This window comes from Anser anser, assembly GCF_964211835.1.
Source record: "Anser anser genome assembly, chromosome: 5".
Lineage (NCBI taxonomy): Eukaryota > Metazoa > Chordata > Aves > Anseriformes > Anatidae > Anser > Anser anser.
The window spans coordinates 2,178,497-2,206,445 of NC_139725.1; the positions used below are offsets into that span (position 1 = coordinate 2,178,497).

The following is a 27,949-nucleotide window of genomic DNA, read 5'->3' on the forward strand; positions in this document are numbered from 1 at the left end:
GTCCGTGATACTAAAGCTAATTCTGGACAGGATGTGCTCTGATATAACATAGTCTGGAGTAATGCAGCGTGCGGGGATGGATGGTTATGAGGCTTGTTGGTGTGGATGCAAGCAACCAGCAGCTGTTAATAACAACCCCCCCGGACGGGGGGAACCAGACACAAACGGTGTCCAAGACAAGCACCTACTCTAATAGTGGCTGGTCGCTGGGTAGCTGGAGCTACGGAGCTCAGATGAGCCAAAGGAATTTCGCCGGTTTCACCCCCTCCAGGCAAATGGATGACTTGGTGCGAGCATCTCTGTTCATGAACGCGACTGCTCCCGCCAGGCACGCAGTGGCGCGTTCACCTAGCAGCCAACGGGGGCTGCCGGCTACCTCCCTTTGCGGCCAGATACAGACACAGCACGGAGGCACCGGCCCCGCCTTCCCTCCCGAGTTTGCAGCACGGCGGACTGTCCCTAGCGTGTCTGTGTGTGTGTGTGTCTGTGTGTGTGTGTCTGTGTGTGTGTGTCTGTGTGTGGGGCCGTGTGCGCGCGGCAGCAGGTGGGCCCCGCCGTAACCCCGCCCCGCTGGGCCCCCGTCGGCCATACGGTGATGGCAGCAACCTCCGCGCCAGAGCGGGCTCCTTATTGGAGGCGGGGGCTGTCAATCCGCGGCCGAGCGAGCCCCACTCTCCGGCGAGCCGCTTCCCAGCGCTGATTGTGGAGCTGAGGCCGGCTGCGATGGGAAGCGGCGGCGGCGGAGGGAACAAAGTTTGCAACATTCGGCCGCTGGGCTGCTCGCGGCAGTGATGCCCGGGGCGGGAACCGGTGCCTAAAAGCAGCGGGCAGCCCGCCGGTTGGCACGCCTTGCGGGCTGCAGTCGCCACTGCTATCGCAAAGTTTCAGCTATTTGAATGTAAAATCCAGGATTCTAATTATCAACCCTCCCCACCCCCACCTCTCCTTCTAGGTAGGCGACAAATATTTCTATTCTGTGGATTAGAGAACTTTTTGCATGGAAATTTACTGCCTTCTGAGTGGTCTCCGTTTCGGGGAGGGGGGGAAAGGATTTATTTTCATCGCGGTTTATTTTTGTTTTCTGGATCGCAGGATTTTTGGAGCTATATGGAGCGATCTCAGGATGGTGTGCACCAGGAAAACCAAAACTTTAGTGTCCACTTGCGTGATTTTGAGTGGAATGACTAACATCATCTGCCTGCTGTACGTGGGCTGGGTCACCAACTACATTGCCAGTGTTTATGTGAAAGTGCAGGAGCCGATCTCGGAAAAAAAGTTAGAGGAAGACAAAGGGGACACTTTAAGGATTATAGAAAGGCTGGACCATTTGGAAAATGTCATCAAGCAGCACATACAAGGTACCACCTTCCCCCCCGCTTGCTTTCCCCCTCACCCACCCGCCGCTTTCCGTGTTCCACCCTCCATCCCCTCTCGCCGCGTTTGGGCTGTGTGTGTGTGTGTGAGTGACATTCGTGTCGCGATCGGAGCAGAGCCGCTCCTCAGCCCGGAAGCGCCCGGTGCGTGTGGGGGGGGTCCCTGGTGGTCCCCTCCCGGTGATGTCCCCTGGCGACGGGAGCGTCGGGGGGACCTGCCCCGCACACTCTCCCTCCGCCCCGGTCGGCCGCTGGCGGGAAGTCGCCTCCACCCGACGGGGGCTTCGGGGCTGCTGTGCCCGGTGGAGCGAGGAGGGCTCCGGGCTGGGCTCGGCTCGGCGTTGTAGTAAAGCTGACCTCAGCCCTGAGCGTGCCCGTGTCTCGCTTATGCGGGGTCCCGGGGGGAGGGCTCGGCGCGAAGGGCAGGAGAGCCTCTTCTCATCTTGTTGTGCTCGTCATTGTTTCGTATTTGTTACTTGCCTTTGCCAAAATGGGTTGCCGCGAGGGGAATTCTTGTTCTCCTTCCCTTCTAAGCCTGACTCTGCTAGTGCGTGTGGAGAGTGTGTGCGTCCGGGTGTGCTCAAGGTTTTCCCTTAGTGCTGCTGTAGTGCCGGGAGCCACTTGGGATTTTAACTGGGACAGTCTCATTTGTGTAGTACCTTTTTAATTCGATCTCCTCTTAATGGGAGCTCTGGGAGAAGGGTTGAAGTGGCCAAGTAGTGGGGAAGAACATGAGTATTTCTGGGGGGACTGGGATTTTGCATGTCTTTACTTTGGTGGGTGATCTCTAACTAGCATCTTCCTTTATATTTTCAACATCTGTGTGGTGTCATACAGTCACTCCCTCTGTCTGCTATGTGGGTTGGATAGTAAGGAGGGTGGTGGGTAAATGAGAGCTCTAGAGGGACCATCTTTTTCTGCTTCCGCATAACCTGTACTGAAGGTTCAAATCCGAGTTCTAGTTTCTCCTAAATCTGCAAAGGCAGAGCAAAGCATGCCTATCACCAGCGCACCAAAGGTCCCCTCCTTCCAGGCAGCTTTGGCCAACTGCTCTTCTGGCAGTCTAAAGAGGGGTGGAGTGGGCAGGGTGGTTAATCCTCTACGAATTGGGCTTCCCCCGCTTAGCAATGCTCACAAGTTCGCAGCACTATTAAAGCACAGTTGCTTTCCTGTGGCTTCATTTCTTAATATGTGACACATCACTGTCCAGATTGCATGTACCTCCATTTGTCAGATAGTCTTGTCAGCTTGGGTAAATTAGTAAAATACTTTTTTTTTTTTTTTTTCCCCTCTCCTTGTTTTTTTTTGGAGGATGAGTTACAGCAGCTTCTGCAAGTTTTAACTTCTCTCATGCAGTCCTTGAGTTTTTTCCTGACTACTGAAAAGGAATTTAAAAAGAAAATATATATTTTTTTCTGTGTGCCAGTGGAGTGCACTGTGGAAGCATGTATGAAGGCAGCTGTTTTTCAAAAGATGCTATTAAGAGTTAGATACAGGAAATTCATCCAAATAGGGCTAGAGCATACCTCCTTCAGTTTTGTAGGTGCGAAGTTCTGATAGTCTTCTTTTCAAGGAAAGTAATAGTGACCAGATTGGCTTGTTACTTTGGACAGTGATTCTTCTCAGAGTCATAGAGAAAGGGATGGATTTGCATGGATTAAAGCATACAACTAATTTGTGACAACTTGTGACTATACAAAAACCAAACCAGAAAATATTTTCCTTAAATAACATTCATATGAAAGTTGAAGAGAATCTTCTAAAAATAAGCAAACGGTTTGGTAATAAGTGCTAGAATATATATTTTTTTGGGGGGGAGGGGAGAAGGAAAGTTTACAAAGTTCTCACACCTTACTGAAACCACTTTTAAAAATAATAATAATAAAAAAATTAAATAATTGCAGATTGTCATCCCTAAATGGATTTTCTGTACTTGTACTTTCCAAATCATAGTAACTGAGTTTCACAAGGAATTTCTGTGGCAGAGATTGCAGAATGTTATTTTAATCGGATCTTGCTTTAGTACTGTGAGATGTTATGACTTCTGGGTCATGTTGCAGAACTCACAGAAGTCATTGGAAGGAATACTCCAAGCTTGACTGGGGTTTGGGTTAGCTTCAAGCTTATCAGTTTGAAGGTCAGCTTTAAGAAGTTAAAAGTTTGGGTTTCATTACCATAAATTGAATAAACCAGCTGCCGAATAGCTGGACTAGATAATAACTATCTGTAGTTTGCTGTAAAGTTTTTGCTTGAGCTACTCCTTTTTTATGCTGGAGAAAGGTGTCAATAACTCAGATGTTCTGCAGTGCTGAACAGGCACAAAATTAGCAAGGGTAATAGAGTGGCATTCCACAGGATACCCTGAGAATACCAGAAAGCTCTAACTGCAGCATTTTACACATGGGGTTACTCTAGTATTTCATTTTAATTTGTTTTCTGATTGAATTGTTTAATTAGGTGCCATCAGGGAATTCCTTTAGCATATAAATTGCTATCTTGCAATATTATATCAAATATGGTGGAAATGAGAAGGAATAAGAGGTGCCTTCATTTAAAAAAAAATCACTTTTTGAAGTATGAACTTTTACAAAGACATTTTCAAGGCAAGAAAAGTGTTAGATTGAAAAGAGGTAAAAGAAATTCTGAGAGAATGAAAGTATGCATGCCTTCTTTTCAGAAAGAACAGTGTGGAAAAGGAAATATTGGTAGTGGTATTGGCCAAGAATAGGAAAGTTGGAATGCACAATTATGTACCTGCTATACTGCATATCCTATACTTCTGTGTATCCCAACTTATCCACATGTTGGAGGATAACCATTGCTCTGCACATAATTTACAGGTGCTAGAAATGAGGTAAGAGCACGTGCTGCCAGTGGATTCTGCTCTACCTTTATGGTACTTCTCTTTCTTCTTTCCTTTCTTATGATATTTTGTGTTAGCCTATGGACATGCTACGCAGGTATTGTGCATCTGACGCAGACTTCCATGGTGGGCAGGATTGGCAGCATTACAGTCTAGACAGGCGATGTGGACCACAGACAGAAGTACTTTGTGGAACAGCAGCATGAGGCTGGAACTTGAGCTTAAGCCCAGGAATCATGAATTCTTGGCTTGTGGTCCACCCATTTATGAGATGGTTTTGTTTCAAATCACCTCACCTTTTTTACTTATCCTTACCATTTTACACTGATGATGACCTGTATACCTTTCTATGGCAGTGTGTTGTATTGATTGTGTTAGCTTCATCTGAATTCTACAAGGTTAGTACTTAAATACTTTTTTCCCATAGCTTTAGTAGGAGTCATAGGTTTTATTCTAGCAAGCAGGCCACTCAGAGAAACTTTGTTTCCAGTTCCTGTGCAGTTTGTAAACAAGATAGGGTGGTTATTGAGATGATTTGTGTGTGCACCTTTGTGAAGGAAAATAAGGAGAAGACCATATGAATAGTTTTATGCAAAGTGGAGTCTTTTTTGTGTCTAACAAAGGAGTGTGGCAAATGTATCATCTATTACTCTTGAGTTTTATTACCAGAGAGAATGCTATAAAGAACTAAAGTTAATAAATATTGTATTAAATAAAATGTCTGTCTTTCCAACATAAGGTTCAAAATATTTTTTTCTTAATTTTATTTGAAAACAGTATGTTCTGTCAAGTTCACAAGGAACATACTGGCTAAATAAAACTCCAAAGACTAATTTTAATAAAATCAATATGAGAGTGCATCAGACAGATCAGAACACATCATTCATCTTAATAATGCATCATGCGTTGGCTCTGTCACTAAAGAATTGCCCTAAGTTGTGTGTGTGTGGTTGGAAGATCATGTGAGCAGGATGCTCTTGATCAGATACTTAGTCTGTAACAACGACAAGAGGCACAACACTATCAATAAGGTAGCAATTTATTTTGCGACAGCCTAAAGCTAGACTGCAGAGATGATAAGCTGAACATTTTTCTTGGAAAGCTATGCTATGGTTAAGCAGGGATCCCTTACGACGTGACATACACGCTCTGCTATTTGTCATATTATGCAGTGTCATTTTATCTTTTTCAACTTTGTAGTTTTAATCAGAAGATATTTGCATCCTAGCATTATTTTGAAAAATTCTGGTCTATGAAATCTGTGAAATGAAGTTACATTTTTGCCACCTAACAGGAACTTAAACAGAATTGATTAATTGCATACAATTAATATGTACAGTAGATCCAAGTTAAAGTTGCAAATACACAGTTTATTTCTGGAGCAGTTGAATTCTTATCTAAGACCAATAGATGGTTACTAAGACATCTGTTTTGTACTAGGAATTTTATCCCTCATTTTTGCATGCTGCAGCATCTGTTGGCGTAAATAAATGACATGTCAAGCACTCTGTAGACTTATTTGGGAAATTTTCATGTGTTATCTCTCAACCTGCTGCTTAGAAGGATTTGCTCTGTGGGTTTACTTCAGCTGTTGTTAGCTATCCCATAGCTGGATATCTAATCACCCTTTTGTGATCTCCAGTGTGACTCATTCCCTGTGTCTTGGACAGGTATTAGGATGGAATGAATTACTTTCACAAATTGGGTATTTTGAACTTGGGAACCATGTCAACCCAGACTCTTTATTTTAGCCATCTACAAGTTTGGATAAGTAAATCCTATACTTGATACCTACCTTTTATTTATTTACTGATCTCAAACATGAAGAAAGAATGTAGTATGTAAATATCTCTTTGTGATAGCTGTCCTTTGCAGCCTGGCTACCTGCATGGATTTATACAGTTGGACTTGTTTGGATTTGCCAGACTCCACCACGTCTCTTACTCTTGTGGTGGTTTCCTTTTGGGAATTGTTAGTTTTAAAATTCCCCCAGCCTATTTCCTTCAAGCACAAAGGCAGTTAGGTATATTTGGCACTCACTGCAGTATATTTATTCTGAGAAACAAATCAGCAGCAGACAGTAGCCTTGGGAACACAGCTCTTGCTCCACTACAGAGCACCCTGTATTCACAAGTATATAAACAAGCAAGAAGACCTACTGTCCCAATGTAACTAATTGCAAGAGAACGAACTACTTGGATATGTGAGACATGCAGGATTAATCCCGTTATTTTTTCTCTTTAGGCTGTGACTTCTCAAGTCATTCTAGATTGCTGCATGTCAGTGCAGATTAATTTGAATTTAATTTTCATGTTCTTCCATGCTTAGGAATGGCTGTACTAAAGAAAACTTTAATAGTGTTTTCAGTTAGAAGTCTGATTCAAAATGTTGTAAATTTTCGAGGCTTGCTGGATGTACAGGTAGTTCAAGGACCATCTACTGAAGACTTAATTACGTTGATCAGTATAACTGCAACTTGATAATTTGTTATTAGTATTACTGAAGCTATTTTTTTTGTGCTCTTAATATAATTAGAAGGCAATTAAGGGTATTCTTTCTTGGTGATTCTTGTACCAAGGATTTGTTTTGCCATGGTTAGGACACAGTAGCCAAAACCGAGGAGGTCTAGGCTCACTTTTAATAAAGTAGCTGCATTTTATTACTAGTGATTGAGTAATTCCTTTCTTGATTACAGTTGTTAATTATTATTATTTTTTCCTTATGGTGATATCAGCTAGATTGCTGTATTAATTAATTAATAAGGTTTATATAATGTGAATGGTGTGATAGTTACTTTTTTTTTTTTTTTAGTTCATTGTGCATGTTGAGCACAATAGCACCGTGGCAGATAGCTGAAATCCCAGCTGTCTTGCAACCATCACTGTGCACAAATATGTAGTGGAACAGTTGCCTTGAAGAGATCCTAGTCTCTATGGAAAGATCAGCGGAAGCTGGGCAGAGGAGATGGCCATAGGAACTAGTATGGCCAAATTTATATGCATTGTTGGTAGCAGGTTTGCCTGTCTGCTAGAGTTGCTTGGATGAATTGGCCAAAAGGTCTTCCCTTGTCCCAGTAGTAACAGCTTAGAGAGAGTGTGCAAATCCTGCTGAAAGCAACCACGGCAGTACTGGGTGGTACCCACATCTGCTCTCCCACCATAGGTCTGGGCCTGATTGATATTGAGACTGACATGAGCTCTGAAGTATGAGGTAAATACCTCTCTCAACATGCAAGTTATAATTAGCACATCTAAAATACCACATAATTGCATAATTGTCTGCTTGGATCTTTTGGAAATTTGTGGTCTCAAATAATGTGGGAGAGGGAATGGAAATCTTATAGTTTTGTTTTTTTTTCCCCTCCAAATCAAAACCCTTATTTAAAATGTGAGTGTTTGACAGTTCTAATAAAAGGAAAATCCACAGGTGATCTCTGAGAAAAGAGGATTTCTATAAGCAGTTTTCTGGACAATGTAAGAACAGAGATAGTATTTCTATTTTTTCATAGATAATATAGATAATATTTGTAGATAAATGGCAATTCTAGCCTTCACTTTAGGGAGATAGTATAGATTTTTTTTTAGTCTGGGAAAACAGCTCTGTTACTTGCCTGTCTAAAATCTGGATCTACATACAGATCTGTTTCATGAATCATCCAACTAATGCAGTGAATTATCAGTCCCCACTTTCATGGTGGATTCACGTTCCTTTGAAGCTTTTCTTTCTGCATCAAGTCATGACTTGCCACAGGCTTTGCAAGAAACTTTGGCATGCTGTAGGTAAAAGAAAAACTGACAGATAAACTTTTCCAGCGCAGCAGACCCAGTGAATCTGTACCTATCCATTACAGGATTATCATTGCAATAAGGTTATGGTTAGAGAAAACGCCTTTCAGGATTTCCATGTGCACAGAATAAATAGGACTTGCGAAACAGAGCACAGCATCATTTTTAAAATCACTTTTTTCTGTTTGTTGTGTTCTGTTTGTTCTGTTTGTTCTGTTCTGTTTCTCTGAGGTATTTGCAATTTAGCAGCTGTATATTGCATGATCACACAGCACGTGATTACAATAACAGCATTTCCCTCTTCTACTTGTGCTAACAAGAATATTTTAAGCAGCTTAAATGAAGGGTGGGGGAGTAGTATGCTGTAATTTCTGTGGTATTTCTTACTAGTAAATGCGTTTACTTCATGTGTAACGGTGAGGAGGGTCCAGGAGGAGAGAAGTATAGAAAAAGCTAAAGGATATGAAAGATTCTGTGAATGTTTTATGCCGTTTTAGTTAATGTGGAACTACAGTTATTAAGTGGAAACTCAATAGTTTCCACTAGTGTTATTGAAGCTGATGAAGCAAGGCATATTGAATTTCTGTGGAGCGGGAAGAAACAGTGCACCATTTCTGGTTCAGTTCTGAAAGCATTTTACTTTCTTGTTGCTTTGAAAACCAGTTTAGCATTTAGGAGATTATTATAAATATTTTCTTGCATTAATTAAACTGAAATCTAGCATTCAGAAATACAAGTCTTAAATCCATTAGATCTAATTTATGCTGGTATTTTAAAACAGACTATTTAATCTTAAGCATGTGTAGTTTCTGTAATGAAATAAGAAATACTCAGATTGCATATATTCAGAAATTCATAAGCAAGATATTTACATGAAAATTTACATGAAAATATTTACATGATATTTACATGAAAATAGTATCCTTATTCATCTCCCATGTTACAATCAGGTATTGTTGTTTTGATGTCCTCCTCTTTAAAGAGGCAGCAAAGTTAGCACTCTGTGACATTAGAACGTCAGCCATAACTGATTATGACATATTAAACTGGAATGTAACAGATTTTAAGCTTGTCTTTAACTGATATTTTATTGTGGTTGTAAAGCTCTCAAGTTTAAAATGAATTTCAAATTATTAAACATTAAACACACACACACACCAAATAAGCAAACCCAACAACAACAGAAGTTCCAAAGAGATGTATAAAGCTGCATAAAATGCCAGGAAAACTTTTGAATTGATGTACTTAAAGAAGCAAGGCCAGAAAAAAGCAGTAGCAAAATGGTGACCGAAGACTTACGTTTGGATAGATCATTCCCACTTGCAGCTTACTTTTCCGTAAATGCAGGCTCTGTAACAGGAATGCTTTTGGTATAGAAGCATTTCCATTTCACTGATTTATTGTTATATTTCATATAAAGAGAATTCTATCAACATAAATGAGTTCATCAGCACAGCTTTTTTCTTACATGAAAGTAGTTATAAAAAGCACCTTTATAGTGTTCATTCTATTCCTCTTAATTTCATTTGAGAAAAAAAAAATATGCAAGAGGATGTGGAGGTGTATATACAAATATTTAATCTATATGATATATTCTATATATTATATCTCTATATATAAATACGTGGGGAGTGGAGGAGGTGTTTGTAATCACTATACTGATGATCCATATACCCTGTCTTAAAGGTAGGAAGGATCTTCACCATTGCCTGATTTGGGCTGACATCGAAGAGTTCATGGATGATGATAGAGGCACTGAAGCAAGAACTTGATTAGACCAAGTGACAGCATGTTTGCATAATATCTCAGTATGGTGGCAACATGAACAGACTCCTATAGTCTGTGAATGCAAATGACAGGTATTGCCTGAAGTGTGTTAGGTTGGGTTTTCAGTTGTTAATGCTCTCTGCAGTAACTGAGAAATTAGCTGATGGATAGAGTGAACCCTGCACGTTTCACTACTTATTAGTGGAGACCTGTTTCAGGATGATTGACTGCTGTAGGAGAAGGTAGAATACCGGGTCATGGACTGAGTGGGGAGCCATGACATTGATTTCTTATTTCAAGAAGGAAGCGAAGGTAGAGCTTTCTATGTTGCAAATTGTAGCTCTTGAGAGTAAATTTTTAATCCTTCAGCCCTAGATTCTATTCTCATAATTAAGAAATAAGCTAGTGGTGGAGAATTTTTAAATTTATGAAAGAGGAAAACTCCTTGTTGTGAGGAAGCCTGGAGACTTGAAAACACGTAAAAGGAAATTTAAGGTAGTTGTAATGTATGAAACAATTCCTTGGCTGCTTGCAGTAACAACATGTCAATATGTTTTTGTCTGCTTGACAATATGTAGGAAATGCCTTTGATTTTTGTAAAATTGCATGTAATTTCTCTGCATTTCTTTTGATTCTATTGATTAAAGCTTTTCTGCCTTGCCTAGAGTCATTAAATAGCAAACCATCTGCTAAAAACAGATTGGCAACATTCCTGAAAATTAACATTAAAAAAAAACAACAGAGTTCAGTCTAAATATATTTCAAAGAGTATTTTTGTTTGTCTTCTGAAATGAAGAGGGAAATAAAAGCTTCTGCTACAGTCTTGCAAAAATTTGCAGTACCTGGACAAATACTGGTAACTCTTAGTAACTTGGAGAAAGAGACATTGACCTCCACAAAAAAAGCACGCAGGGTCCAGCCAATATAGTGTGAAAGTTTCATTACAAACTCTGCCACATGTGGCTCTGTGTCTAGCACCTGTATCAGTTGTACAGGAATTGATGGATAATCAGCCATTTAGCCCAAAATATTCTTTGTGTGGCAACCAGTGGCGAAATACTGATCACAGTCAGTAGCTCTGTGGACTGAAGCATAGGCTAGAGTAACGCCTCCCCCCCTGCCCCACACTGGTTAATATAATGAGGTGGTAAATATAAAAGTGGCATGATCTCAATTGAGTGTAATTTTTTTCATTACACTTTGTTATTATCTTTGTGTTGGACAGCTTTTAGGCTGTGATTGGCTGCGCTGAAGCTAGGAAATATGCTCCCATGAATAAGAACTGTCAGCATGTTGCAGGTGTGGGACACAAATAGGAGGTATGCTAGGTTAAGACAAAGAGCTTGTACATTTAACCTAGCTTTTGTGGGTGGATTTGCCAGATAGGAATGCCATGTAAGTTTTCAGAAGGTTGTCTAGCTGTCTTGGGAGAGGAAGGTACAGGAAGGAAGCCTTACTCTGTATCTATACCGTGTGTTTCCACAGATTCATTGGAAGACAAATCTAAATACCTGCATCTTCAGCAATTGAATTAAAGTTTTGACTCTCTAGTTAAGACAAACTTTAAACTGTAAAGCTGTCTACACGGGTACTGTGTGTTTGCAGCCTTTTTGCTACTAAAAAGATACAAAGTCTTCATACAAAAGTGAAAACGTGCAAATCCTAGTAGGGGCTATTCTTTTTAAACATTTTTCCATATAATAAAAACCTTAAGCTGTTGTTAAAGATTAATTTTCCTTTTTTTGTGTTTGTGTGTGTATTACATTATTTCCACATAACAGAGGGTCCCTGGACTGAGTTCTTAGCATGAATGCACTTGAAGTTCTTGCTCTAAATTCTTTCCTCTGCTTGGCTTACATAAATTGCTATCATTGCCATGCCACAGTAATGCAGTAATTCATTCATCTGAAGTATTGTGAGGCTTGAAGGTGGGAGGGATGATCTGTGCAGAACTTCTTTTTTTTTTTTTTTTTTTAATATTCTATTCATTTCCCCTGTCCTTTTCTTCTGGTGTCCCAGAATTCTGCCCTGCGTATCCAGGGGCCAGGTTGGTTCAAGAAGAGCAAGTCTTGCTTGTCTCATATCTATGGAGTTACTTTTCTCGTATCACCATGTAAGCAACTGGGTCTGAAGCACAAAGAAGAGGATGGGATGAAAGAATCAAAGTATCCTCAAGTATAAAAGATAATGTAATTATTACATGGGTTATATAAAATACTGTGTCAAATTACAGGCAATGGCAAATACTTAGAAGTGCGCTTTCTGCCTTGTGTCTATTTTTAAAACTTGTGCTTAGGCATCTAGCTAGCCAGGCTGTTCTTGCATGTGTCAGTGTGTAGCTGCATAACTGTCCGGGTGTTTTGACAATGAACATGGTGCAGACAATGTAAGAATTTTAGCCACAATGGCAAGCTATGACAGAGCAAGTATGGCACAAAAAAAAAAAAAAAAAAGACAAAGTAAGATGTAGGAGCATATCTTTCCTAAATTAAGTTAATAAAAATAATATATTTTTACTTAAAAAAAATATTTTTAATGTATCTCTTTTACTCTTTATTTAATGTTCATGCTCCAGATTTATTAAGAGTGACTTGTAATTTGCCTTTCTGCTGTTTGATGAGAACAGATGTTATTTTCTCCTAACTCCCAGGCACCTGGAACTGTCAAAATTCCCCAAGCTCATTCAATTATCATCCAACAAGCAGAGCTTATTCAAGCAATTTACCTACAAGGGCCAATTCAATGCAAGGTGGAAAACATACCCTTTTCACTGAGTTTATTTTAAACTCGAGAAATCCTGCTTGCTTCACTGGAATAAGTGGTCATGTCTTTAAAATAAAAACAAAACAACCAAAAAAAAAAAAGAAAAAAGAAAAAAGGGCAATTTTATGAAGTTGTACTTCTTCAATATGTGAAGTGTATGTTGCTTTATAATTTTCTCAAGATTTGAATTTAAACGTGATAAACCACGAGTTTCTGTTGCTTCTTGGGAAGGAAGGTAAACCAAAGCTCCTTCTAGCAGGGAGGTTCTGAACTGCACACCTGTATAAATACAGTGCTTGAGTCATTCCTGGTTTACACCAGAGAACAGAGAAAGCAGTGTGACGGGAATTAGCCCCCTTGAGGTAAACAGACAAGTCTGGCATACCTTTAATGTTGTTGGCACAATCCATCCTTTTATGCAGCGTGTTTGGAACTCTCAGTGATGTCAGACAATGCAAGTAACACTGGGAGCAGAAGTCCCTGCTGGAAGAAACCTGCACATTTACAATTACTTGTTATTCTGTTCAGACTTCACAAGTGGAAGTCTTATACTTTCCTTAAGCGGTCAAATGAAAGTATCAATCCCAATATTTACATTTAGGAAAATCAAGACCTGAGCATGCTGCTTTGGCCACGCAACTTTTCACAGGACTCTGTGGGATATCTGTTTTCAGGATAGCTCATGTCAAGCCGTGTTTTTGTTAGAACCTGCATTAGCACATTAGCAGCTCCAAAAATGAAAGATAAACTAAAACGCCTTTGTCCCAATGAAAGGCATAATGACTGCTTTTTTGCTTTTTTGCATTTCACTAAACTCAGCTAAGCTAGATTTACCAGACTTTAGATACAATCTTTTAATCTCAGATTTGAAAGTTGTAATTATACTATACTGCCATGCCATGTCCTATTAAGAGAACTATAGGTAAAAGGCAAACTAATACAAAACTCTGAGGAATTCACGCAATAAAATTTGGTTATGATATAATGGCTTCAAATCATTACTAGGAATATTGACATTAAAAGGAAAAAAACAATTACCTGATTGGTTTAGTAACCAAGTTTCCATCTTTTACTTCTGAATCTGAATTAATAAGAAAACAGTGTTCCGTTCAGCAGTCTACTTTTCTAGAAACTTTGGAACCTAATAGACAAGTTGCTGGGTATCAGAAGTTAAAAATCTTAGAAATAATTATATCCATATGGTTTTCCCCACAGATGATGGAGGCTATTAAGTTCTCTCCTTGTGCCAGTTGAAGAGTTGCATTTATTAATACTAGCCATCAGAATGTGCCCCCAGTCATTTATTTCCTAGACATTGGGAAATCTTCAAAGGAGCTCACAGGCATAGAGGCAAGTCCACAGGAAAACTGGCATTGTCAATTCTTGTGCTCAGTGAGCTGATTTAATTGTGTCCTGGTGTCCTTTCTAAGCTTCTTGAAAAGAACTCCTATGCAGAAAAGGAACTATTCATTCTTCTAGTAAGTAAGACTGCAACTTCCTGGTTTGTACTGCAGCACGTTTGCTTTTTATCAGCTAAACTGAATTCTGATTGCAGGTGGCTGAAAAACTGGGACACAGCAAAATTAGCAGCAGTAACAAATGAGAAGGTGTATTTGCTATCTTCATACATTGCGCGGAGTATCTTCTGAGCTGGGCATCCATTTAACTCAGTTTCAGGATTTCCTGTGACAATGAAGATCTAAGATCATTTGGTCTTTTGAATGTGCTGATTCAGAAGCACAGTGGTGGTTGAATTCAAGCATCTCTGGGAGGGGGGAAAGCAAAATGCTAAGCTGGCTCTTCACGTCAGTCTTTATTTCAGGAGCCCGCTGCACCATTTGCAAGGGTGAGAACGTAAAAACCGAAATCTAGATGGGAAATTGCCAGGCTGTATGTGCGTATTTGCAGAGTTTGGGAAGGTCAGTCAGGGGAAGGGGGTGTGCTTAAAATATTGGGCTTAATTATTGTAAGCTTGGAAATGTGAAAACATACATTGCCCCATGAACTGATTTCCTTCAAATTACTCGGTTCTCTGTGTCACCATGCTGGCTTTAGGCTGTGAGACACCCATTGCTGCAGAATCTCACAGGGATTTGATAATCAGGCTAGAGGTCTTTAGTCTATATATGGTATGCAAGTGTACAGTCTGGAGGGAGGTGGGTTTCCTAAATAGAACTGAGGATGTTGAAAACAATCATCCTATGCAGAAACTGTTGTGAAGTCCTCGTGGATATTTATGTGTATGTATATATGCAATAACTATGTAAAAATGTATGTGTACATCTAGCAGATGTGAAACATTGGAAGACCTAGTTTGGAAAAAATCTTCAGATAGGTCAGGCAGTGATCTGCAGAGTATTTTAGAAAACATCTGTGTAGCTGTGGGAATGTCCAGATGTATCACTTTAGAAGGAAGAACAGCTACTATCACATGTAATTCTTTCAGTTGTTGCTTGTAAAGCCTCATGTTGTGGTTCTAGGTATATATGACAGATAAAAGTTTCAGTGTTTAAACTGATGGAGAGTAATTTTTTTCACTACCTGAGTGACTTTCATGTTTGCTTAGGATGTATCATTACCTTCCCATAGTAGATAAGCCTTTTTCGGCTGAGGACAGCAGTTTGTCTTCCTTCAGAGCATTAGTTTACCACTTAAATTTACCAGTTGATTTTTGCATAATCATTTGCTATTTTACAGGAACTTGAAGGTGAGAACGTAATGTTCAGTAATGTTCTTACCTTCCTCTGCCCAGTGGTAGTTAAGAAAGTGAATAAAGCTTGCTGATGGTCAAGCTGCAGTTAAGGAGTTTGATATGTTATTCCCTGACACCTATGTTTCTTAATTATTCTTAAATTAAGTCTAGTTTTATAGGACATATAGATGTTTTCAGTGCAGTCTATGCTTTCTTCACTTGGTATGTTAAGGTGCAAGTGCAAGGTTCCTGGACCAGACTGGAGGGAAATTATAAGTTTTATCTGAATTTGCAGTTCTTAGTTTGCAGAAAGCCATTCCAGGTTTCAGTTTGGACGGTTTGGATTTTCACAGCCATTTGGGCAGGATCATTATTGCTAATAGAGTGATCAGTTACAGGAAAGATGAATGTCTGGTGAAAGTCTGCCACTCTGAATAGCTGGGATCTGGATTAAATCTCTCAATTAATGGTTCTCCCTTTTGGTATTACTGGTGGTAGTTCTACCAGCAGGTGGGGATGATTTTTCTTTCATTCGGGCACAGGTGACACATTTGGCTTCCTGAGCTGATTAATATCCCTAAACAAAAGCTTCAGTGTTTACTGTTCTAGAAAGAGCCTTGTCAAATCCAATCAATCATTATATTTATGTGGCAAATTGTGTTTGAGATACATTGTATGTATTTTATAAGACAAAGCACGGAAACTTGACACCCTTTTGGAGCCCTTTGCAGTGAAGGGAATTGCTAAAGGAATGTTTTCAGCAAGAAGATAAGTGTTGTTATATCTTTAATAAGTGGTGTGGTTTTTTATTTTTATTTTTCCTTTCATGATGTAAATTATTTCCTTATTTTCGTTAGGGGTCTTCTTTGTCAGAGAACATGTCTGTCTCCTCTTTTTTAGGGTCAAATTGTAGGCTAACTGCTCTGGTAAAATGCTGATGGACCTCATGACAGTTTGGTGAATAGGCACTGGGACTGGTCATTGAGGCTGGGGTCCTACTGTTTTTCTTTTCTGCTATTAGCTTGGATGAGGTTACATTTCTTGTCTTTGCATTGGACAATCCTTATCCTTTTAAAATAGTAACTAAGAAATATGCCAGATTTGCCAGAAAGGTGCTGCATTTATTTTTGAGAGCAGATTTCTAGGGAATTAAAAAGGAAATCTGGCATAGCATGGGGAACTCTGATAGGCCCTCAGTTTCTGGTGTTGTCAACTCTGCTGCTTTGCATTATGTAAGCAAAAGTTCAGCCAGCAAACTTTTGTAGAGTTGTGAATTGTTTTGGCAATGACTGAAGATTCTTAAAAATCATACTCCATTTGCTGACTATGGTATGGTTGCTTTCTAAAGCATATATTTTCTAGGATTTTCTGTAGTTTAATTTAGTGCTATAGCAGAAGTTTTATATCTTGCTAGGATACCTTCCTCAAATGAAGTGCAATGAATCACTGTAAAGTGAACAAAGGTTTTAGGAATTGTAGTAGTACTATATGTGACCAAGAATTCCTGTTTTTCAGGCAAGCTGATACTTAACATACTAGAACCCACTTTAATTCGTGACTTACTAGGATTTTCCTAGCAACTTTGTGACAGAAGGCAATTGTTTTTCTTTTAAAATTTCATTTTCATTAAATGCTTTACATGCTTTACACCAAAATAAAAAAGCCCTTAAATCTTTGACTAGAGAAACACTAAAGGAAATTACTGGAGGCAACTAGTAATGTTTTATAAATGAATTCAGGCTTATAACATTGTAAGGAATTATAGTCTGAAAAGTCTCAAGGTTAGGATTAATTTGATATAGTAATGACAGATGTTAGGGGTGTAAATAGAAATTCTTGTGTATGAATACATAACCTCTGAAACCTGCATTTGCCTTTTTTTTTTTTAAAGATCTTAATGTGTATTATTGATTGTTTTTTCAACCCACAAGCTCTGTTTAATTATTAATAACTCTCTCTGCAAGAATTGCCAATTTCCTAATGCAGGTTTAAAAGCAAACCTCTTTCCTTTCTCCCGCTCTCCCTCTTCACCCCAAAAATCCCCAAAACACTGACCTTTATTTCTTTATCTGATTAAGATTGCATTTACTCAGACTGTGGTATAACTTAGAGAGGAGCTGGGTTGCCATTTACTCTGTTAATATCTTAATTCAATTACGTTTATGTTAATGGCCTCAGTTTCTTGAACGTTTTCCTCCTAGTGGAATGATTCAAGCTGCTGACTTTTCAGCTGGCTTCACTGCACGCCTCAAGTTATGAACAGGGGTTTCAGCTCTTTGTTTTGCAGATTTACACCAGAAGTACTTCCAAATCAAAGGTGTCTACCCCCAAGCTTCACTTAGGTTTATATCCTGGGTTTTAGTTGTTATAGACTTTTTAGGTGAGTTAGAACAATAGTACATAGGCTGTATTGTTGAAATATATACAGTCCCAAGATGTTTGTGTCAGTGTTTTAGCATGATTATTATTGTTAGTTGTAGACATGAAAGTATGAGAGAACAAGTGTCTTCCTTGCAAGAAGAAGTAATCTACTGTTGAAGCCCTACTGTGCTATGTTCTGAGAAAACTTTTATTGTATATACATATATTTTTTGCCTCTTATTCCTGTCAAGTAATCAAATTTTTAACCTAGAATTGCATGTGAGAATGTTAACCCCTGTGAGGTGGGAAAAGTCATTAAAAATTACTGGAAATTGTAAGAAAATTTCTTTTGATCATCAAGCACCTGCCGTGACTAATTGTTGCTTCTACAAAGCATGTGTATAAATGCATTGACATAATGGCTCTGTATTGTAGTTGCATCTATAATATTCCACCATTTCACTGGTAGTTAATTGTCTTCATCTTAATGAGCTTTTTACTTGGAACGCTAAGGCTGATTAAATAAATCCATCTTAAACATTAGACTTGTGACGCGGTATGCGCAGTTGTCATAATGCTGCAGACTCTAGGCCAGCACATAATGAGTAAGACAAACTAGGATGCTAGTAAGCAAACAAAATGTTTCTATGCAGTTTGGATGTGTTAATTTATATAATAGAAGAACTACAGCAAGTGATTTCTGTTGCCATTTGGGAATTTTGAGCAATAAGCCATTATGAGTACTAGAAAGCAGATACTTTGGTTCTAGCTTTTATTCAGGCTGCTGGTTCTGCTGGGTAGTGGAATTGTAAATTGAGTTCATTTATTTTGTGCAGATTTCAGTGCAGCATCACAGAAACAATGCATCATGCATGTGGCACAATTTTTTTCTTTTTCTTTTTTTTAAGAATCCTAAAGCTCTTGCGCTGTTTGGCATGTGATTTGTGTATAATTAGGTGCATACAGCTTCATGGTGAGTATTATCGCTTGAAACCTAAGGAGTTTCCAGGTAAAACAGCAACAGTTTGTCAGCTCCCGACTTAATGCAAGAAGAGAGCTGGAAAAGGGGTGTTAGGAAAACTACAAAACTACCACAGTAGTGGTAGTCTCAGGGTCAACTCAGCATTATTGTTACAAGCTTACTGTTAGCTTACAGCTTATTTTAAAAAGCAAAGAAAAATGAAAAAACAATGCTATAAAGAACTAGTAATGGACAGGAAGGATTTGTTGTGTTTTGTTCGGTGACTTTGGAAGCTATGAAAAATGGGAAATCTTTCGTCTGTGGTATAGCAGGGACAAGGGCAGTGTGTCCTGCTGCAGTGTCACAACGGGAGCTTCTGGCTTGTAGCATAGGGCTGAAGTGCACTTCCCTTACCAAGGCTAAAGATCACCTCTGCAAGAAGGAATTGGGTGCATGAGTTATCATGTTGTCCCTTCTCTGATAGTGTGGGAAAAACAAAAATAAAAAGCATGAGGGATCAGGACCCTCGACTTCAGCAGGAAGCAGATTTTGGCTGTTATGGGTACCCTTAATGCAATTTGGGTGGTTGCCATCATCTGCTTACATAACTTCAGGATAAAAAGGAAGTTGCTCTGAAAACAGCTTAATTGGACTTGAGTTTCTAGGGCTGCTGCTCTGGTGCCTTTCACAAACATGAAATAGTTTGTCCATTCTATTAAGTAGGAAAAATAATAAAAATGGAAGGAAAGAGAAAGCATTTAAGTGCTGCTGCTAAGGAATTTGTAATGTAAAGATCATGGGATTATTTGATTTTTTTTTAAATGCTTTATCTTAAGTCCAAAATGGGACAAAAATCTTGAAGTATGAACTGACCTCTCTTAAGGTTGTTTGGGTATTGTGTGTGTTCTCTCTTAACCACTGGGGATTAAGGGGGCAGCTGTTCTTCAAGCCGGTACCATATGCTAGCATTTTAATGTGCATATTGTTTTTAAGGAGGAAAAAACCCACAGAACAAAGATGAAGTAGAAGCAGCCGATATGCTGTAATTAACATATTTAAAAGTTCTTTAAATAGCCTCCAGCTGTCTTGAGATCAAGTGAAAAATAAATTTTAGTCTACATAGCTAAGAATATGTTATGCTGGGTGTAAATCCATCTGCCTTTTTAATTATCAGGATTTTATATTGCTGTAATCTTAGTGGTGGTAAATTGAAGCTGTAACTGGGTCAGGCCTCGTTGGAGACATTCAAAAATCACACAGTCGATACCTGCTCCCAGAGAATTCAGGCTGTGCTCGCAGTGTGCAGCGCGATACCAGAAGGAGAGTGGCTGTGCTGTGCTGCTGTATGCCTGGAATGTCCAGGCTACTCTGGGGGAAGCTTTCCAAACAGGGACTGGCCCTGCCGTTGGGGATCCAGCCTTGTCCTGTGCTACACCAGCAGTCCAGGCTGCTAGTTTGGGCTTCTCTTCGTTGGGTTATAAACAGTCACTTAAAATCAATGTGGTCTGAGGACAGTGGTTATAGGAACAACAGTGTTACCTTGCAATTTAGAAAACCTGGATTTAATGAAGTTCTGTAGGTGTGTGTGTATATATATATAAAATTTCTAATCTTAAAATAAAACAGTCTAATGGACTGAACTGGTAATGGTAAGATGAATGTGAATAGGCCTGTGCTTAGAATAGCATAATGTTATGCACAGTTGCCAGTTGGTTGTCACAACTTGTTACCTGCTTGGCAATGTCAGATTACAATATTTGTTACGTTTATGAAATGAGAGAGTCTGAAGGTCAGGAAAGTCTCACCTCAGTGCCTTTTTATTAAATATTTATCTTTTTTTTTTTTTAATTTCCCTGAAGATCCTTTTTAAAGTTTTTTCTGTGTCAGATTAATTTTATACATTTATTTAATTCCAGAATGTCTCCACATAAAATTGTGAAGATTCAAGGAGGGAAAAAAAAATGAAAGCAAAACACAGAAACAAGTTTCTTGCACATCATGTGCTTTCAAGTTACGCGGATACATAGTTAGAGTCATTTGGGCAAATGAAAGCTGGCTGGTTCCATCCACTGAACTGTGGCCATGTACAAACAGTTAACCAGCCACTGCTTGTTGTTATACAAGATAGTAATTAAGGATGGGTAATCTGGCGGGTAAAAGAATAGGGTATTTAACTCATAAAACAATTCTTTCTCGTCATAAGATTCATTTACTATTTAATAAGAATATTCAATTTATGGATGACATAGAATGAATTGATTGAAACTAAACTTAAGGTTCTTCTTTGAGCTTATTGTATGTGGCTGCAACACAGGTGGTTTTCCTTAGGTTGCCAGAATTCTAATCTGGAAGCTTGTGACCATGTAGCCCTTGAAGTATTTTTTTTTTCTTCAGGAATTCTTCAGTACAGAATTAGTTGAATTCATGGTGTTAGAAGCTTGAAACAGCATTAAATGCATTAACTGGAGAACAAAATCATCATGTATGTGATTGTTTGCTGGTGTGAAATTAAGGCCATCCAAGAAATTTGTAACCAGTCCCATTGAGAACAAGTACTCTGCCAGTTTTTCAGGGACAGATGGATATGCAACATCATGGCTTCATTTAATTTCAAAAATTTTGTTGATTAGGTCAGATCATTAAATTCTAGCCTTTTAAATGTGTTCTCCAATTGAGTTTTCCTGCCTTGCTAGTTGGAAATGAGAGGGGGAGAAAAGTATGTCTGTGCACTAACTGTGCATCTATATTAGGCAACCAGACTTTTTTTTTTTCTTTTGGGCTGCCTGTTCCCAAAAGATACAGTAAGATACTGTCTTAGGGATCTTGATGGGTAGGGATATATATGTTGTTTAAACTTTGCTGTTGATAAGGAGGTATTGCTAAATTTCTTGGTTTGGTGGGGCTGAAGAAATGCATGCTTGTTCTGAGCTCTGCAGGAGAAAAGGTATTGTATTGGCCTTTTGGCGGTCTTAGTCCAGAAACAGGCTACACTCTTTAGATGTGACATTAAGGAAGAACAGCAACTCTTCACCTCTGTAGCCCCACATGAAAGAATAAAAATATCCCCAAGTACAATGCTGAGTTCTGAGAACATTGTCATACAAATAAACAATTTGTGTCAAGAAATTAGTTCTGCACAGTTGGGGCTTTTTTATAAAAATCTCGTGAAGTCACCAAATTTTGACAGAGTTTCAAGGCAACAAACTATCTCTGGTTGTTTCAACACTTGCAGTTGCAGGTGTGTGAGACTTTCCAAGATCTCTTATCACAAAGTGTTTTATGTTGTGCCAACCATAAAAGTTGTTCTTGAAATGAGATGTTGCAGAGATTCATCAGGAGATTTGCAAAAAGCTATTCTCTGACTTTATTGAATTTCTCACCTCAGACAGACGATGACTGATACACTGACCTTGTCAAGTAGGATTTTCTCTAGATTAATGTCTTCTGCACTTTTTCTCCTTCTTTCATCCTTCATCCTTCCTTTAAGTCATACTAGCTAACTGTCAGGGCACAGAGATATTCATGGATGGTAAACTCCTGAGATTTTTATTCCAGCAATACCCAAACAAGTATATTTGAGTTTCAAAACTGAAGAAAACTGTAGTGAATACCCCTATAGACAAAGTAAAAACAATGCTGTAGTTGACCTAAGGATTTCTTTTATTTTCTTTTTTCCTGCTTGCTGTATGTTGATACTCTCCTCCCTGCTGCTGTGTTAGCTTAGGCAATTGGGCAGAGTTGGCTCGTAGCACCTGACTTGATTAAGCAGCCTGCAGTCACCTGCAAGAAGGTATGAATTCTCTAAGAAAATGGGTTTTGTTTTGATCTTACAATTTAGGCAAACTGAAAAATCAAATCTCAAGCCCTTTTGTAGAATGGGCTTGGGAAGGAAGTGGCTTCTCTAAGGAAATCAGTCAAAGCCTGGGAGAGGTTACTTTTTCTATGGTATTAATTGTTAATAAAGTCAAGGAAAGAAAAAGCATGACTACATCTATTTTTCTAAGAAAGTTTTTTTTTTTTTTTTTTCAAAATTGCCATTATTTTTTAACACAGGTGGTACTATCCTGGCAGCTAAAGCTATCTGCACATAAAATAAAAACTGGGTTCTCATCATGTCTGTAATAAAACAAACATCCCCTCTTTGTGTCTGCCAATCTTTGGTATTTATAGAGTGCAAATCAGTGGAATCTATACAGTAAGATCTAGGGTAGCAGATATTACTAGTAGATAGTAATAGTATCTAAAGCCACAGGTTCTTGTTTAATAACAGTGAAGACTTTGCAGACTTTGCAAAGATGATTTTCTTTAAACCCTGCCTCTTCCTTTTCTTCACACATGGTCTTCTTAGTCTAATTTTGCAAGTCTTGTAATTAAAGTACCACTGTCGTTTGCACTGGAAGTTGTACACACAAAGAGAATGAGAGATTGATCCTTAAGTTCGTGGTATTAGAGCAGTCTGAATTCCATTTATTTCAGAGTAAAAGAAAAATGCATGTGAACATGAACAACTTTTTTTGTAGCTGGGATATTTTATACAACAGGAAAGACTTCCTGTTATATAGAATATACTAATGTCTTATGAACAACAAATTGAATAATCTTGATTTCATGAAACAGTTAACAATGAAGAAAAAAATAAAGTGAAATACCAGATTAAATACAGGTGAAGTGATTTGAATTGTAAAATGGAAGAGGAGAGAAATTCAAGGCAGTATCAAGTCTGAAGGTATTGTAAAGTCAAAAATCTTTTACAAAGCTTCTCAAAATTATCGTGGAGACTGTTTTCACACTAGCCATTGATGACAGAACAGTTCCTCCTGAAGGCAGCGTCATGAAGAATTAACTGGAAAATGAATTATAAGCCCAATCAAAATTAAGGAGAATAATGTTTTGTAATACCTAGTCTATCAGTCAAAATTTCTATTTAGAAATCTTAATGTTATTGTGACATTGGTTTTCCTAAACTTTGTATGGTAACATTGCCACGTTACACGTAGAAACAAAACTGATAATAGCATCCTGTACTGAATGTGTAATGAAACTACTTTGTCGGAAAAATAGGTTCTAGGAACATCCTTTATTCTATACCTATTATATACATCCATAACTTATATATTAAAGAAATATATAGATATTTACTGATAGTTATTATGTCATTAATAATCCTGTGTTGACCCCAAATCAGTTTACTACTATGCCATTAATAGGGTACTACATGCTCTTCTGGCTACAATACAGTGCTTTAGTATTGGTGTACTTCAGAAGGAAGTTTTGCAACTCAATGTATGGATGTCTGTAAAGAGCCTGAGTTGTTTAGAAACAGAATGTTGAAGATTAAATAGAAATCTTAAAAGTGGACTAGAAATTGATTATTTTTTTGTTGTTTTATTTTTTTAATCTCATATGGGAAACCTTTTTTGAACATTTTCATAATTCAGTTTTGTAAAGAAGTACAAATTGATTAGTATCAAGGGCAGCAAGTTTGTGTGGATCTAACTTTCTACAAAGTAGTCTACTGATAAATCGCAAAAGGTGGTGAATATCAGAGCACAGGTAACCTGGAAGAAATTATTTATAGTATGGGTAGAGGGTTGTTTAAATATTAAAAAGACACTGCCTGAATTCGATATGCGATGTTCAGATGTGTTCATGTGTTCACTCAAGAATGTACAGGTAAGATGCTGCAGTTGTTCCTTGTTCCTTGAGACCACATTATCCTGTGTGGGTCTCAGGCTTCAGCAAAGTTGCACTAGTTCAGTCTGTGATGGCCTGAAGTTGAGCTTTCAAACATTTTTTCTTCCTGAAGAACTGCTTTTCCTCCATGATCTCTAACTCATTCTGTTAACATGCTGTAGAAAGTACTAGACCTTTCTGGCCTGCTGCCCAAGGTGGCTGTGCTGTTGCATTGCTGTCTGCATTTTTCCAGTATTTCTATTAGAAATGCAGGGACTGTATCATTCTATGTTTTTTTTATTTTTATTTCATGTGTGGAAGGTTAGATTGGAAATGTTTGCATTGTGCTCAACAGCTGTGAAAGAGTAGTGGTATTCTAGAACTGGTCAACATAATTATTTCTGTGTACTGTATTGGTGGATTGAGCTTTGAATGGTAATGTCTTTCCTGTTCATTTGTAGTCTTCCTCTTGTATATATGCATTGAATTCAAGAGCATACATTCATGTTCTCTTACAGGTAAATTAATGCTGACATTATGCTGTCCTATCTGGCATCTCAAATAATTAATGGCAGAAAAAAAGGGAATTGTACACTGGAACCCTGTTTGGAGTCTCCTAAATTTTAATCTCTACATCTGAACTTACTGCTGTACATTCAGCTTCATCTAAGTCTTCAAACAAATCCTTTTACTTCTGATTGTCACCACATAAAATTAGTATTTTCATGTAACCCTACTCTAAAGCCAGTAAGAGTGAAATTCTCTTAAATGCTTAGGAAATAATTGTTTCAACTGGGAACCATACATTAAATCGAAGGGACAAATTAGAATGACTAACATCATAGAATCATAGGTTGGTTTGGGTTGGAAAGGGACCATAAAGGCCATCCAGTTCCAACCCCCCTGCTATGGGCAGGGATGCCTCCCACCAGAGCAGGCTGCCCAAAGCCCCATCCAGCCTGGCCTTGAACACCTCCAGGGCTGGGGCATCCACAGCTTCTCTGAGCAACCTGTTCCAGGGCCTCACCACACTATGAGTACAGAATTTCTTCTTTATATCTGATCTAAATCTTCCCTCTATGTGTTTAAAGCCATTACCCCTTGTCCTGTCTCTATACGCCCTTGTAAAAAGTCCTTCTCTAGCTTTCTTGTAACCCCCCTATAGGTACTGGAGGGCTGCTATTAGGTCTTCTTGGAGCCTTCTCTTCTTCAGGCTGAACTCTCTCAGCTTGCCTTCACAGGAGAGGTACCCCTGCCCACTGATCATCCTTGTGGCCCTCCTCTGGGCCTGCTCGAACATCTCCACGTCTTTTTATACTGAGGGCCCCAGAGCTGAATACAGCACTCCAGGTTGGGCACTCCTCTCACGAGAGCAGAGCAGAGAGGGAGAATCCCCTCCCTCGCCCTGCTGGCCACGCTGCTTTTGATGCAGCCCATGATATGACTGACTCTCCGGGCTGCAAGCATACGTTGCCGGCTCACGTTGAGCATCTCATCAACTTGTCTATGTTGGATAACATTAATATGTGTAATTGTTCTAATTTTTACTGGGTGGTACTGAAACGTGTTATTCAAAACATATCATGCATATAGACAAATGCATGTTTTAATATAATTTGTTGAAAAATACGACAGAGGCTCGGCTTTTAAACCCTCTGGGTTTGGCAGAGTCAAAAGCAGTGCTGTAAAAATGAGTTACTAAACCATAACATTCTAGAATCAGCAGTGTTGTATGCATTTAAAGTTTCACTGGATGAGTAACTTCTTTAAAGCTGTCTGCACTTGGCATCGCTTTTATTCCTACTGGGAAATTTTCTTAGAAGAATCACCAAAGTTTTTTCCGTTCCTTTCTGTTCCCCTTAAGGTCAGAGGAATGAGGCGAACTAATGGAGAGAATGATTTGGCATGAGCTACAAAATCTGTTTCTGTAATTTTGGCAGGAAGTGATGTGTCAAATTCAGCAGGGGAACTGGAAAGGAAAAGTAAATTAGGCAAAAGTAAATTAGAATAGACAAAGAAAAATTTTTGCAGAATGCATCACATATTGCTGACATAGCATTTATTTTGAAAGCCAGCATTTGTCAGAAATTGCTTCTTTCTCAGGCTTGTATATAATTTCAAGAGGAAAGATGCTTCAGAGCTGCTTTATTCTGATATTATTTAAAAAAAAAGTAAATTACTTTAAAGAGATGTCAGAAATTTCCTATCCTCTGAGTTTCTTGCCTTTATTAATATCAATACTGCAATTTACAGAAGATTTAAGGAATTTGTGTTTTGTGTTTGGATCATACTGGATGGCTGAGAAGAGAGGAGAGGTTGTCAAGGAAGGAACTGCTTTTGCTTCTTTTTTTTTTGTCTGTTTCAGACTATTTTGTTTTGGTCCCTTTTTTGTTTTTTTTTCAGCCCCTCATGAGCTGAAAGATTCTTGTGGCATTTTGGTCACAAAACATCTAATCTATGACCTGTTTTACTGAATGATTAAAAATAAAATCAAGCAAGCTCTATAACTTTTCCTGGTTTCAGGTTTCACTTCACTGCTACTGTGTGCCAGAATAAGCACTACATTTAATTCCTTGGTGTTCCAAATCTTTCTGGAATAAAAACTGAATGTTTAGGTCTCCTGGTTTAGTTCTGCCACTCTTTCCAGTCCAGGACAACAGGTACGTGAATGAGGGCTACACTTGGGATGGACTAATGTTGCCAAGTAGGAGCTTAGGGTGCTGCTTTTTCTTTCTGGTGAGGAGTGCTCTCTCCACACAGCTCTTTGCTAGTGGCAAGTGAGACCCTTCTGGAAGTGGCTGAGCCTAGCTGCTCCTCAGTCATGTGGAATGAGAGGGTGGGAAAATGGACCCTGTGATGTGACCATCTTCCCTGATGCGGTTTTTGGAGTAGACACCATCACAACTGTGTGCTTCCTGTCTAGGGCTTCAGAGAGCCATAGTTCAAACCTTCAAGCCTAATCCAGCTCCTAGGGAAAGATTTTCCTCTGCTGTAGTCTAGCTTCAGTTCTTATTATATCAAAAGTAAACTCAGAATCTCAACAAAAGACATTCTAAAGTAGAGCAGACATCCTCTCTGGTCTTGGGGGACAAAACTGGAATACTAATTTGGACAAAATCTACAGTGAACAGGAAATGTAGAGCATCGCTGTTACTGCATATGCATTCCATGTTCTTTAAATAAACAATACTTTATTTTAAAAGTTCCCTTCATTTGGCTAAGATAATATATATTACATAAGGACAACTAATGAAAGAACTAGGACTAGACAAACTTCTATACTGCACTGTCAGTTTTTCCTTGCACTAATACTGCTATGCATCATGGAAGTAGCTGCTGACAGATGTAGTTTCAAACATTTTAGTGGTTCTGCATTCAAATTTATTTGAATTTTATACTTAGTGAAAAATAATCTTTCAGATTTAGACTTCAGCTGTCAATGTGGGATGAAAACAAATGTCATAAATCAAGTATTTCCTGTGTGATCAAGACAATAATATCTGTAGTTTTACTAAATGTGTTATATAGTGCCAGGGTCTTCAGTGAATTTTTTTAAGTATGAACAGTGTTTACAGTATAATAGTTACAGTGTGTGTGTGTATTTATAGTACATATGTATTTATATACGTTTAGCTATTGGTTCCAACCCCATCATATGAAACGATGAAAAATGCAGATTAGGTGAGAAACCTGCTTTTTGAAAGAAATTTA

The 27,949-nt window shown here is 38.7% G+C and overlaps 1 protein-coding gene across 7 annotated transcripts in view; it reads left to right on the plus strand.

The window, feature by feature from the left end:
- Positions 1-524: 524 nt before the first annotated feature.
- GALNT18 (polypeptide N-acetylgalactosaminyltransferase 18) overlaps positions 525-27,949 on the plus strand; it is a 225,635-nt gene continuing 198,210 nt past the window's right edge. For 3 of the 7 annotated variants that reach the window (XR_014585551.1, XR_014585552.1, XM_083840008.1), the window contains exon 1: positions 1,093-1,358. Coding sequence is in view for 3 of the 7 variants with exons in the window: in XM_083840008.1 (XP_083696134.1) it covers positions 1,124-1,358 (235 nt within the window). In the remaining 4 variants the exon portion in view is untranslated. Of the gene's footprint in view, positions 953-1,092; positions 1,359-27,949 lie in introns of those variants that run through there. The other 4 variants (XM_083840007.1, XM_083840006.1, XM_083840012.1 and 1 more) reach the window with 4 other exon arrangements.